We start from the raw sequence: 14,523 nt of genomic DNA, 5'->3' as shown, positions 1-14,523 counted from the left end.
AGCAGGAAGGAAGAAAGAAAGGAAGAAAGAAAAGGAAGGAAGGAAGGAAGGAAGGAAGGAAGGAAGGAAGGAAGGAAAGAAAGGAAGAAAAGTTAAATGGAAGTCAGGAAAGACAAGAAGGCAGGCAAGACTTTGGAGCTACCTGCCTCTTCCTGACACAACCTGTTTGTTTGGTGTGCTAGCTGGTTTTTTTGTTTGTTTTTTTTTTAACATTCTATTTTTTCTTAATTAGCCTTCTAGAGTAAAAAGTGAACTTAAATCCATTTCCTTGATATCATTTTGTTGCCCCCCACCCCTTTTTTTTCTTCCTAGGCTTCCTAAGCCACCCAGTTCGGAAGCAAAGTGAGTATTCTCCTTCCTAGACAAAAATAAAAACTCCTTGGGACTTATCAGGCAGCCCATGCCATAAAGAAGAGCTAGAGGAGGTGGGGGTGATGTGGAGACAATTCTGTGCCTAGAGAGGGGGGAGGGAGCTCTTTTTAAAGAAAGACTTTATTTAACCCTAAAAGTGATTTTCTTCCCTTTCCACGCCCTACCAATTGCAAATGAAAATGGACTTTTACTGTTGACAATGCTTTTTGACAGTCAGGGATATTTTAAAGAGCCCTAAAATTAAGGTCTTCAAGGTTCAAAAAAATCATTTGGAGCTGCCAATCACAATATTTTTCAGGCTTCTCCTTATCTGCAATTAGCAGAGAGAAGAACTTCAAAATGGAAAGCTCGGATTTTTTTCTTAGGCAGACGAACCTTCTCTTTAGCATTCTGCAGGCAGCTCTCCAAGTTCCTCAGACATTCGGCTGCTAGGAGCTTCCCAAATGTCTTTTTACTAGAATGGCATTACTTCTGAGAAGCTCCCTCCCAGGGCAGGCTAAGGCTAGAGCTAGCAAATGGGCAGCCTCCAGAGGTGTTGTGTTTCCCCTCATTCACAATCAAACATGTTTGAAGTGCTTACTCTGTGCCAGGCACTGTGCAAGTGCGGAGGATACAAACAGGGGCAAAAGCCATTTTCTGACCTCAAAAAGCTTGCAATCTAACGAGGGAGACAACATACAAGCAAATGCATGCAAAACAAGTTATCTACAGGAGAAATAGGAAATAGTTCAACGAGGGAAGATGCTGGAATTAAGAGGGTTACGGAAGGCTTCAGGTAGAGGGTGAGATTTAAAAGAAGCCAAAGAAGCCAGGGAAGTCGGTAGTCAGAGCCTGTAAGGGAGAGGCATGGGAGATGCCCAGAGAAAATGCTCTGAGTATTTTCATAAGCTGGGGTGCCTTACTGTTCATGGATAGGTGTAAAGAGAGTAAAACAAGAAGACTGGAAAGGGAGGAGGGGGTTGAGTTGTGCAAGTCTTTCAATGCCAAACAGAACACTTTGAATTTAATCCTAGAGGTGATAGGGAGCCACTAGAGTTTATTTTGTTGGGGGACAGGGGATGGGCTAACATGATTGGACCTGCCCTTTTGGTAAAATCACTTTAGTGCAGGGCAGCTAAATGACTCAGAAGACAGAGAGCCAGGCCTGTCGATGAGGTCCTGGGTTCAAATCTGACCTCAAATACTTCCTAGGTATATGACCCTGGGCAAGTCACTTATCTCCAGTTGCCTAGCCCTAAGGAACTATTACTTAATATTGATTCTAAGACAGAAGGTAAGAGTTTGGGGGTATTTTTAAATCACTTTGGTGTCTGAATGGAGGATGATCTGGAAAGGAGAGAGACTCAAAGCAGACCATTGCAATAATTCAGGTGGGAGGTGATGAGAGCCTGCTCCAGTGGGTGAAGATAAAAGGGCATTTTGGAGACATGCTATAGATGAGGATAGGTCCTGACAAGCAGCTTGGGAGTGAGAAATGGTGAAGAATGCAGGAGGATTCCTGGGATGGAAGCCTGAAGGACTGGAAAGATGGTGTTGCCCCCCCATAGTAGTAGGGAAGGCAGGAGGCAGGAAAGGTTTAGGGGTACGATCGTGAGTTCTGTTCTGGACATGTTAAATGGAATATGTCTGCCCAATGGATGTCCAGTCAAGGTATCTGAAAGGCAGTTGGAGACATGAGATGCAAGATTAGGACACACTAGATTTGAGAATCTTCAGCATAGAGAGGATAATGAAATCCATGGAAGTGGATGAGCTCCCCCACTAAAGGAGGACAGGAGGAGAAGACAGAATCCCGAGGGGCACTTGTGTTTAGAGGGCATGATCTGGATGAGTGCCCAGCAAAGGGGACAGAGAAGGAGCAGTCAGATAGGTAGAACGAGCACCAGGAGGCGTGGCATCCCCGAAACCTAGAGACAGTTTCAAGGAGGAAAGTGTCCAATGCTGCCAAGCGGTCAAGGAGAATGAGGACTGACAAAAGGTCATTGGACTTGACAAATAAGAGATGGCTGGTCACTTTGGTCACAGTGGAAGGATGAGGCAGAAGCTAGATTGTAAGGGCTTAAGAGGAGAGAGCAGAGACTCAGATCAGAGCTTCAAGTTTAGCTACAAAAGGCAGAAGACAAGAAGGACAAGAGTTAACAGGAATGGAAGGACCAAGTGAGGGTTTTCAAGATGGACAAGCCACGGGCATGTCTGTAGGTGGGAGGGAATGAGAGCTTTTGCCCCTGTCTGTGTCCTTATTGCCCTGCCACAGACCCTCGCACCTAACAGAGGCTTCATCCATGTTTGTCCGGTCAAGCTGGACAGACTGGGCTCTAGCAACAAACACAGCTCGGGTCAAGTATCAGTTAGGATTTTTCATCTAGAGTGAAGGTTTCAGGACATGACTGTAAAGAGCAGACCCCGCCAGGATGCCAGCCTGCTCGGATGCTCTCAATGTCTTCCTTTCCATTCTTTTCGGTTTTTTCCTCCTCTTTTTGCTGGAATTAAACCCAAGGCCACTGCCCATGGGGTTTCCTATTGCACACCCTTATCAGACACACATCTCTCGCTGTGCCCTTTTCCCAACCTTCGCCTCCCCGATGGACGTGTGCAAAGGCCTTGATGATGTGAGCCTTCAGCAGCCTTTTCCTGCCACTGTGCCCACTGGGCCATATGAAACCACCGTTCTGAAGAAAGCCAAAGGTAAAAAAAAGTCTTTCCATTTCAGAAAGTGGGTCACAGTCTTCCTGCTCCCATTTGGGGATTCCCATTATTGTTGTTGAATCAACATGGAAAGAAAGAAACTGAGTTGCTAGTGTGACTTGGGCTGGTCCTACCTGTCTGTCTAGCAAGGGCTCCAGGGGGGCCTTGGAGGGGACCTAGGTTGGCTCTCAAGGACCCTGCCAGCAGGAGGCAGCCTCCGCTAGGTCCCACACCAGGCTAGAAAGCCATCAAAGAGGTGACCTGCCTTGAGGAACTGTGGCCCATTCTCAAAGGATCTTAGAGGCTCTAGAGCTGGGGGCCTCACGGATCATCTAGTCCAAACCCTTTATTTGATAGATGAATAAACCAAAGCTCAGAGATGTTAAATGACTTGGTCATCATTTTGGACCTGTTCCACAATCCCTTCTACACGTATTTTTTAAACCCTTTCCTTCCATCTTAGAATCAATAGCATGTATTGATTCCAAAACAGAAGAGCCATAAAGGCTAGGCAATGGAGGTTAAGGGATTTTCCCAGGGTCACATGGCTAAGAAGTGTCCAGGGCTAGATTTGAACCCAGAATCTCCCATTTCTAGGCTCTCAGTGCACTGAGTCACCCACTTGCCCCCCAACATGTATTTTTGTATATCTTTTACATAGTGTCTTTCTGGCTTGACAATAGGCTCCAAGAGGGCAGTGGCCATATTTTTTTTCCTTTACATCTTCCAAACTGAGCGGTGTCTGGCCCATTGCACATGCTTAATAAATACTTACTGGATGATCTTTTCCAATTCCTTCAGGACCACCTCCTCACCTTTTGTTTCCTCCCTAAAGAATAGGTGACATCAATGGCCTTTGCCATCTTTGCTGTGTGCCCCGCCATCATTAAATGCCTGTTGATTGTTTGATTCCCCAACTGGCCCCTTCCTTGGTTCCTATACCCAGGCCACAACCTTGCTGGACAACGTCCCAGAGGCTGCATATCTAGTCCACTATAGATTCGTACTGTCTAACCTTAATTGGATCCTCAAGCTTAGCAGACCTTTGAATTCATCCCTTGCTGATTTCTCTGGCATAAGACTCCTTCCTTTTATCATCCTTATCTTCATCAGTAACATAGCATAGTGCCTGGCACCAGTGAGTGCCAAATAAATACTTAGTGGGGCAGCATTATTTAGAAGATAGCTTGCTGAACTTGGACTCAGGAAGACTTGGGTTCAAATTCAGCCTTAGACCTTGGACAAGTTACAATCTCATCTATAAAATGAGGAAGGTGGACTTAATGCCAATCACCTACTTCATTAAGGAACTGGACACCATGCATCAGGTAAAGTGTTCCTCACTCTTCTCAGATGCTCTTCTTGCCAGTATCTTTGGACCAGTGTGATCCCAAAGTTCTCCAGACCCCTTCCCCGCCTCTCTATGGCATAGGGTCTTGAAAGGGATTTTCTTGGCATGGGGAACTCTCAGGGCAGAAACTTCCTCTATCAATGCAGATCAGGGGACCTTCTTTGTGTCTAGACAGAACATTGAGAGGAGCTGAAGAACTTTCCAGAGTCACATAACCAGAGTATGTCAGAGTTGGACTTACTTGAACTCAGATCATCCTAACTCCCAGACCAGTTCTTTATCCACTACACCAAGCTGCCTATCTTCCAGACTCTCTGCCTCTAAATGCTCTCCTTGGCTCAGTTGTTCCTTCTAGCCCTATAGCACCATGCATGGCAATATATCCATTCTGCCTACTGTTGCAAGTATACCTTCTCAAAAGTCACTGTTGACCTCCAAATGATCAAATTAGGAGAAACAGAGTCTTCTGAGTTTGCATTCTCCAACTCTTTTCCTTTTTAAACCTCTCCTGCCCCCCTTGGAGTTGGAGTCAGATCTTCTGGTCTTTAACATCTCGCCTTGGCCACTTAGAGCTTGTCTGATCTTCAGTAAACTTCTCTGAGATGCAGTATCCTCATCTATAGGATCAAGGGGTTTGGACTTCTCGTTGCTGGTCAGGCATTTCAGTTGTGTTCAGTTCTTCCTGACTCCATTTGGGGGATTTCTTAGCAGAAATACTGGAGCAGTTTGTTATTTCCATCTCCATTTTACAAATGAGGAAACTGAGGCAATGGGGTTTAAGTGACTAGAAACTCTGAGACTGGCTCTAAACCTCTGAACTTATGATACACTATTATCCTTCTCTATGTAAATCCACCTCCTTTGTCTCCTAACTGCCCTTGAACTTTACTTATTCCCCAAGACATAGCCCCTCATTTTTCACTCTATGAACTTTCTAAGGGAGTCTGTTCACTCCCATTGCTCTAGTTGTTATCTCTATATGAACCACTTTCAGAAACTCATTTCAGATTGATATTATCAGCCCTGACCTCTCTTCCAAGCTCTAAGAAATATTTCTCTCATCAGTTCCTCTCCCAACAAATGATTTATTGAGTGTTTGCTATAGATTTGCTACTATTGAGCACAAGAGGTAAGAGAACTGACTTCAAGATGACAAAACCAACTTTTATATGGCTTAAAAGAAGCAGGAGAGAAAATGGGATACAGGCGGCCACCCTCTTGGAGCTGGCCCTCCAGTCTTGCCATCACTGCTGTTGTATTAAGTACAAGTGGGATGTTTGTACCAGCTGAAACATGAATAGCCTTTATTTAGGACAAAGAATTAATAAGCAACAGAGTTTTCTTTTGAAGTTTAATATCTGCAATTTGAGACATTTGACATGTTCCCAGAAATAATGGGAAGCAATCTTGTCAAGAGACTTCGCTCATGATGGGCACAAAAGGCTTTAAAGAAGTTAGGGAAGATTTCCATTAAGGAAGGACAAAGCAGTTGGTTTTGTCTCTAGAGTTGTTGAAAATGTGGGAAAGGTCAAGGATCTGGTTCATTCAAATAAAGGGTTATGAGAAAGATGTATGAAGAAAGAGAGAAATGGGTTCTTTATAGAAAGTTTGAGCATAAGAAAAGCATCTAAACAGAACCCCCATCCCATTCTTTTTGAATGATCAATAGAAAGAGTGGATGCTTGATATTTATTTTTATCTTTTAAGAATGTACAGTAACATGTTTCTCAGAGGGGAAAAGGGAACTATATAATTCCATTAGGCCAGAAACAGTATTTTTGCAAAAAAAAAATATTATTGGTATTATTATTATTTTACATTTTCAATTAACAAACATTTTAACTTGTCCTCCCAATACCTTTCTTCCCATTAAACAGATTTTAAAACTAAAAAATAAAGTCCTTAGAATATGATGACATTGTCCATCAAAACAAACTGTCCCATTAGACTTTCTTGAAAATGTTAAGACTTTCAGCATTTGAAGTTTCATCACCCAACTTTCAGGAATTGAGTACCATGTTTCATCTTCATTTCTTTTGGTCTTGTGGTTGATCAAAGAACTGACCAGAGTTCTGAAGTCTTTCAAAATTGCTTTTCTCTATAATGTTATTACCACTATATAAATTGTTCTCCTAATTCTGCTCACTTTACTCTGCATCAATTCATAAAGGTCTTCCCTCTGAGTCATTTCTTTTTTTTATAAGGAAATTTTTTTTATTTTGAATATTTTCCCATAGTTACATATTTCATGTTCTTTCCCTCTCCCCCAAGTCCCCCTACCCACCCTGTAGCTGATGCACAATTCCACTGGGTTTTACATGTATCATTGATTAAGACCTAATTCCATATTATTGATAGTTGGACTAGAGCTATCATCTGAGTCATCATTTCTTATGGCATAAAAATATACCACTATATTCATGTGCTATAATTGGTATTGTTCAGTCATTTCAGTTGTGTCTGACTCTTCATGACCCTATTTGGGCTTCTCTGATCAGAGATCCTGGAATGGTTTGCCATTTCCTTCTCCAGCTCCTTTTATAGATGAGGAAACCGAGGTAAGCAGGGTTACATGACTTGCCCAAGGTCACACACGTAGGAAGTTATCTGAGATCAGATTTGAATTCAAGTCTTCCTGACTCCAGGTCCAGCTCCACCTAGCTGCCTGTAACAGTTAGTCTAATGATTCTTCAACAAGGAAGAATTTTCCAATTTTGGGCTACCATGAAAAGAACTACTACAAATATTTTTGAGCATATAGACAATAACAGAATCTCCTTAGAGAAGCAATGCAATATTGAATAGGCCTGTAGTACTGGCTGGACCTATGGTTAGGAGATACTGACCTGCTCGGAGACCAGTGGACAGGTATAAGAACCCCTCCTATTTCTCCATACCTTTCTACTTGAGATCCTCTTTCCCAGTATCTGCCCTTCACAACATCCCCTCCTCCCAGTAACTCTGGGAATGCCATTGTCCCTGATGATGAACCAGAAGCAACACAAGACCTTCCTATGTGTCCCAAAGCTGAACTCTCCTATATATGTTTCTCTCCCAATCAGAATGTCAGTCCATTGAGAGCAGAGGCTACCTCATTTTTATTTTGTATTTCCAATGTCAAGCAAATGGCGCTTAATAAATGGTTTTCCATTCTAACTCTAAAATCCCATCTCTCACATTTATTAGCTATCTGAACATATGCAAATTATTTACTCCTTGAGTCTCATTTTCCTCATCTGAAAAATGGAGATAATAAAATCTGCAATACCTGCTTCATGGTGTTGTTGGTGGGGCTCAAGGGAACTAATAATTAAAAGCTACTTTGAAACCTAAATACACATCAGATTTTATGATTATTCTTTGTGTATTCAGTCAGTCAGATAGCATTTATTGTGCATCTATTATGTGCCAAACACTGTGATGAGTATGCAAAAATAAAAAGATAGTCCCTGTCTTCAAGGAGTTCACAATCTAATAGGTATTCATTTTGAAATAAGTATTGGAAAGGATGAATGAGTGAATGAATCTATGAGTGACTAAAGGAATGCTGATGGCTCCTGCTATTTCCAGAAGGACATGGAATCCCATTGTCCATCTGCAGGAGAAACCCTCCAAACCCAAGACCTAGGAAATCACATATGGCAAAACTAAGAGTCAAACTGATTACCTGCTATTGCTTATATCAGCGGCAGGCTGGTGTACACAGTAGATATTTAAGAAATGTTTGTTGACCATATTAGTGAATGTTCAGGCAGAATTCTTGACAAAAAAATGTCAAACAGCCAATCAGGACTATTCTGTAGAAATGCACACTTAGTTGAATACAGTTTACCCTGCCCCCTCCGTAGGAATTAAATTTTAATGGTTTGACTAAAACATATAAAAATTATAAATAATATGGTAGTCACCAATTTAAAGTATTATTGCCCAAAGTTGAAATGACTTTTAAGAATTTTAATTTACAAGAGAGGTGGAAAAGAGTGAAAGCAGAGAAATACAGAAAAGTAGAGAAGACATTTAATTTAGCCTATCTGTCTGAATATTGCTCCGGTCCTCAGCTCAGCCAGGACTTGTTGACCTTCAGCCTGGATTAACCTCTCTCCAGAAGACAGGAAAGGAAAGCCAACTATCCACTCACCCAAGTTCCCTCCACAAAGTAAGTCAAGATGATGTCTCAAGCTGAAGATGACTTCTGAGGCCAACTTTCTTCTTGAAGCTGACCTCTCTGCCCCAAAAATTCAGGGCCTTTTATGGTGGCTTCTTGTCCCTTCCCCTCTTCACAGGGACCAATCACAGTTTCCAAATTGCCTAGACAGTACCGGGGAGAGGGGAAGGAAGGGAGGAATATCTGTGGGATCCACTCCTTATCTTCTGGAGGTGTGAATTCTCATCAAATGGGTTCACAGTGTCCTGGCTTATTGAGTTTCCGAGGATGTGAATTCTTTAAGTGGTTTGTGAGCTCCTCCACCTAGTTCAAGCTTTTGTTGATTCCATCAAAAAGTAGACAAAGGAGAGTTAATCCTGTCTTCACAATCTAGTGAGGTACTAAGTAAGGGTACTTAAGTTATTGTTAATCAAAGTGTTAACTCCAACTAGGCAAAGAGAATAAAGGATTCCCTTTTAACAAGTGTAAACTCAGAATAGACAAAGAGAACCAAGAAGTTTCTTTTCCTCACCACCACCACCACCACTGAATTCGAATTCTGAGAGCTATTTTTCACTTAGTTGTATATTCATTGCTTCCTATAGAGATTGGCACATAGTAGGTGCTTAAACAATGCTCATTGCTTCAAATAATCAACTCTTTACCACAACATTCCATTGTTTTTAAATAATATTTTATTTTCCCCCAATTACATGTAAAAACAATTTTTATTTAAGATTTTTGTATCTATGTTCATTAGGGAGATTGGGCTATAGTTTTCTTTCTCTGTTTTTGGTCTTCCTGGCTGGGAATGAGTATCATATTTGAGTCTAAAAAGAATTTGGGTAGGACTCCTACTTAGCTTATTTTGTCAAATAGTTTGTGTAGTTTGGGGATTAGCTGTTCTTTAAATGTTTGATAGAATTTCCTTGTGAATCCATCTGGCCCTGGGGATTTTTTCTTAGGAGCTCCTTGATGGCTTTTTCAATTTCCTTTCCTGAGATGGGATTATTTAAGGATTCTATTTCCTCTTTTGTGAATCTGGGCATTTTTTGTAAATATTTTTGTAAATATTCATCCATTTCAACAAGATTGTCATATTTCTTGTCATTAAAAATAATTTTAACACTCTTTTTTTACATTTTGAGCTCCCAATTCTTTCTGTCCTTTACTGCCTCCCATCCCATCCCTCACTCCTCCCTGGAGATATGGTAAACAATATGATATAGATTTTATAATATGTAATCATGTAAAATATGTTTCTATATTATTTGTTTTGTGGATGAGATCTCAAATTTTAAAAAAGAATGAAAATGGAATGCAATATGTATCAGTCTGCATTCAGACGCTTTCCAGTTCTTTCTTGGAGGGCGGATGGTATTTTTTATCAGGAGTTTCTGGAAATCTCATTGTGCTTTTGTGGTTGTTGTTATTGTTGTTTAAACACTTACCTTCTGTCTTAGAATCAGTGGTTCCAAGGCAGAAGAGCAGCAGTAAGGGCTGGGCAATTGGAGTTAAGTGACTTGCTCTGGGTTATACAGTTAGGGGATTATATACAGTTAGGAAGTATCTGATGCCAGATTTGAACCCAGGACCTTTTGTCTCTAGGTCTGGCTCTCTATCCACTGAGCCACTTAGCTGTCTCTAATCCCATTATCTTTAACACCAGCATGCTTCTGAGAATTTTTATGTGGTATCATTAAATGCTACCATAATCTCACAGGCATCAAAATCGCAGGAGAAGGAGAAAGACACATAGGAGATATGAGTTCAAAGTGTATCCCCAATAAAGACTTACCCCAAGGAAGTTAAGACATCATCGTGGAGGCCAATCAGATAACCAGGATGAAGGGTAATGAATGGATGGATAGATGGATGGGTGACCCCAAATCCATAAAGTAGTTAAAGAAATGAAAGAAGGAAATTTGGGAGAATAGATCCTTAGTGGAGAATTCGCACGCACGGGCATGGATCTGAATTTATCAGATTAGAAGGCATGGATGGCCTGCTGTCTGATTGAATGCTAGTTCTTTGAGGACAAGGACTCTCATTTTTGTATTTTAATTCCCAGTACCCAGCACAGGCCCTGGCACATAGAAGAACACACAATAAATGTGTGCTAGTGAGTACTCTGTGCCAGAGAGGGTAATGTCTGTATTCATAAAATCATAGATTCAGTGAAGAGAGAAGGGGATTTCTAAACACTTCCTAAGGAGAGTCTGTGGCTTTGATCTCTCTTGTATCCCCCGGAGCTGAGAGGATGATGAGCCCCCAGTGTACATCCCATAAATGCTTGTCGAACTAAACATGTTTTGACAGACACCAGGGAAGGGCAGTGTGGTTCTCATTGAAGACTTTTCAACAGAGGACCAGAGAAAGCTGTGTAAACATCAAATAAATCTGATGGGATTGTGCAGGACAGAAGGCAGAGCCAAGGGACTACATGGAAGGTCAATGAAAGGACTGTGTGGTCTAGAATCCAGAGAGAGAAGCAAGCCAGAGCAGTGAGAGCCTGCGAGAGGCAAGTACAAGGCTCTCTAGAACATCCGCAAGACAGTCTCCGCTGCTTTGTCTTGTTTATTTGATGCTGACCATTCTTGCTCTCTTCTGCTGCCATGCTGACACATAGGACACAGCCAATTTGTCCTCCTACAAGCCAGGACAGACTGGAAGCAGCAGGACAATGGGAGGAAAGGTTACTGCAAGAAATCTAGGCAGGAGACACTATGGTGCTAAGGGTTCAAAATAGTGTAGTGAAAGCAAGAATGGAAAGGATGCAACTGGGGTGAAAGATATTGCAAAGGAAGAGTTGATAGGAGCTGGTGGCTAATTATTTATAGAGAGAGAAGAGAGAGATTTTGAGGACAAAGGATAAGCTCTGAACCCAGAGAAATGATGCTGAGGTAAGGAGGAGAAGGAGCTGGTTTGGGAAAGAAGGTCAGTTCAGTTGTAGAAAGTTTCAGTTGTAGAGTATCCATGATATCTCAATGGATAGAGAGCTGGGCTTGGAAATGGGAGGTCCTAGGTTCAAATCTGACCTCAGTGATTTCCTAGCTGTGTGTTTATCCCTTACCACTTTTCTTCCTTGGAATCCTTACAGATTATTGATTCTAAGATGGAAAGTAAGGAAGGGTTAAAAAAATGTAGAGTTTGAGAGGTGATGTCACAGGGATCTAAATGGCAATGGAACAAGTGGAGTCATTGGAGTGGTGTTTCGTAGCATGGTCAGGGCAAGAAAATCAATATTTTAGGCCCAGGTGGGGAAGTGTGATGGATAAGTCATAAGAATTACTTTGGAGGGGAACACATCGGGAGAAGGGCATCAGGGGATACAGGAAGACAGCTCTGATGAATGAAACCAAGGAGTGAGTCAGTGATAAAGCAGTGAGTCTGGGATAAAGCAGAGTCCCTGAAGCCATGGTGCCTAAAGGGTTGTCAGGTGCGGGAAGGAGAGTTATCCATAATAAGGCAGCAGTGAATGAGAAAGAATGGAGACTAAAAAATGGCTATTGCATTTCATAATTAGAAATTCCTAGTGACCTTCAAAAGTACAGGAAAGGAGGCAGTGAGGTAGTTCAACAGATTAAAAGTAAAGCCTAGAGATGAGAGGTCCTAGGTTCAAATGTTGGCTCAGATGTTTTCTAGCTGTGTGTCTAAGTGACCCTAGACGAGTCACTTAACCCCCATTGCCTAGCCCTTGCTGCTCTTCTGTATTAGAATTGATACTAAGACAAGGTAAGGGTTCAAAAACTAAAAAGATAGAGATCTCTGCATGTTTGAATCTAGAGGAAACTGGAAAAGAGAGAGACAGGAAATGCCAGAGAGAAGGGATCATTAAGGTAACAAAAGCCTAAAGGTTATAGGAGGATAATAGGACTGAAGCAGTGGGATTAATTTAGAATCTGAAAGACCTGAGTTCAAATCCTGACTCTGACATTTGGTAGCTGTGTAACCTTGGGCAAGACACTTGCTCTCTGTTTGCCTCAGTTTCCTCATTGGTAAAATAAGGAGATTTGACTTGATGGGCTCTAAGGTACCTTTCAGGTCTAAAACTATGCTCCTTTGATTCTGTAATAAGTCTCTTTTTGATACTGGAGGAAAAGATGAAAGTCTCACAATTAGTGCATCTGTGTTTCAACCATCGTAGCTTCATCATTAGCTGATAGTTGGCTAAAAACTCAAGTTCTCCATCTGTACAACAGACTAAAAGTACTCTCTTCTTCTCTCAAAGAAAGATCCTACATAGTGACTAGCCCAATTCTGAGGCATATTTATTTTTGTTGTTCAGTCATGTCTGACTCTTCGTGACTCCAGGTACTATAGCACTCCAGACCCTTCTATCCTCCCCTATTTCACAAAATCTGTCCAAGTTATGTTCATTGCTTCCATGACGCTATCCATCTCATCCTCTGCCATTACGCTTTTCCTTTGACTTTTAATCTTTCCCAATCTCAGGGTCTTTTCCAATGAGTCTTGTCCTTCTCATTATGTGGCCAAAATATTTCATCTTCAGCTTCAGTATTTGACCTTCCAGTAACTAGTCCAAATTAATTTCTTTAAGTATTGATTGATTTAATCTCCTTGATATCCAAGGAACTCTCAAAAGTTTTCTCTAGAACCATAACTTAAAAGCACTGATTCTTGGCAATCAGCTTTCCTAAAGCCCAACTCTCACAGCTATATATTGCTAGTGGAAAAACAATAGCTTTGACTATATGGACTTTCATCAGCAAAATGATGTCTCCTTTTTAGTATGCTGTCCAGATGTGCCATAGATTTCCTTCCGACGTGCAAGTATCTTCTAATTTTATGGCTATAGTCATTTTCTGCAGTGATCTTTGAGGCCAAGGCAATAAAATAGAGCATTGCTTCCATTTTTTTCTCCCTCTTTTTGCCATGAATTGATGGTACCAACCAGTTACCAAGATCTTATTTTTTTAATGTTAAACTTCTAGACAGCTTTTGCACTCTCCTCTTTTACCCTCATCAAAAGGCTTCTTAATTCTTCTTCATTTTCTACTATTAGAAGTATTACCTGCATGTCTGAGATTGTTGATATTTCTCCCAGAAATTTTAATTCCAGCTTTTGATTCATCCATCCTGGAATTTCATATGTTATACTCTGCATATAAGTTAAATAAATCAGGTACACACACACACACAGCTTTGTCATATTCCTTTTCCAATCTTAAACCAATTAGTTGTTCCATGTCTAGTTCTAACTGTTGTTTCTTGGCTAACATATACACATTCCTCAGGAGAAAAGTAAGATGATCTGGTACTATCATCTCCTTGAGGACGTGTCTCATTTTGTTATGATTCACATAATCAGGAGCTTTAGCTTTTTAGTTTTTCTGGAACTCTCTTGCTTTCTCCATAATCTAGTTGATGTTGACAATTTAGTCTCTAGTTCTTCTGCCTCTGAAAACCAGCCTGTTCTTCTGGTGATTCTCTGTTCGCCTATTACTGAATTCTAGCTTGCTGAATTTTAAGCCTAACTTTACTAGCATATGAAACAATAACAATTGTTTGGTAATTTGAACATTCTTTGACATTTCCCTTATTTAGGATTGGGACATAAACTGATCATTTCCACTCCAGTAACCACTACTGAGTTATCCAAATTCGCTGACTTAATGAGTTACAGAACTTTTAACAGCATCATCTTTCAAAATTTTAAGTAACTTAACTGGAGTTCTCTCACCTCCACTAGTCTTGTTGTTAGCAATTCCAAATAAAGTCCACTTGACTTCATTCTCCAAGATGTCTGGGTCCAGATCAATAACCACCCTATCATGGTTATTGCTGAAGTTAAGATCTTTCTTATATAGTTCCTCTGTGTAGTCTTGTCACCTCTTCTTAATCTCTTCTGCTTCTGTTAAGTCCTTTCCATTTTTGTTTTTTCATGCCCATTTTTTCATGAAACATTCCCTTGATATCTCTAATTTTCTTTTAGAGTTCTCTTGTCTTT

The 14,523-nt window shown here is 41.0% G+C and overlaps 1 protein-coding gene across 1 annotated transcript in view; it reads left to right on the top strand.

Moving 5' to 3' along the window:
• C5H7orf31 (chromosome 5 C7orf31 homolog) overlaps positions 1-14,523 on the top strand; it is a 51,203-nt gene that overhangs the window by 17,925 nt on the left and 18,755 nt on the right. Inside the window, exons 3-4 of the mRNA XM_044678861.1 lie at positions 2,627-2,719; positions 2,870-3,057. Coding sequence (XP_044534796.1) covers positions 2,627-2,719; positions 2,870-3,057 — 281 coding nt within the window. The remainder of the gene's footprint in view (positions 1-2,626; positions 2,720-2,869; positions 3,058-14,523) is intronic.

The sequence above is a fragment of the Gracilinanus agilis genome, chromosome 5 (assembly GCF_016433145.1).
Source record: "Gracilinanus agilis isolate LMUSP501 chromosome 5, AgileGrace, whole genome shotgun sequence".
Lineage (NCBI taxonomy): Eukaryota > Metazoa > Chordata > Mammalia > Didelphimorphia > Didelphidae > Gracilinanus > Gracilinanus agilis.
This window is presented reverse-complemented; position numbering and strand designations above follow the sequence as displayed.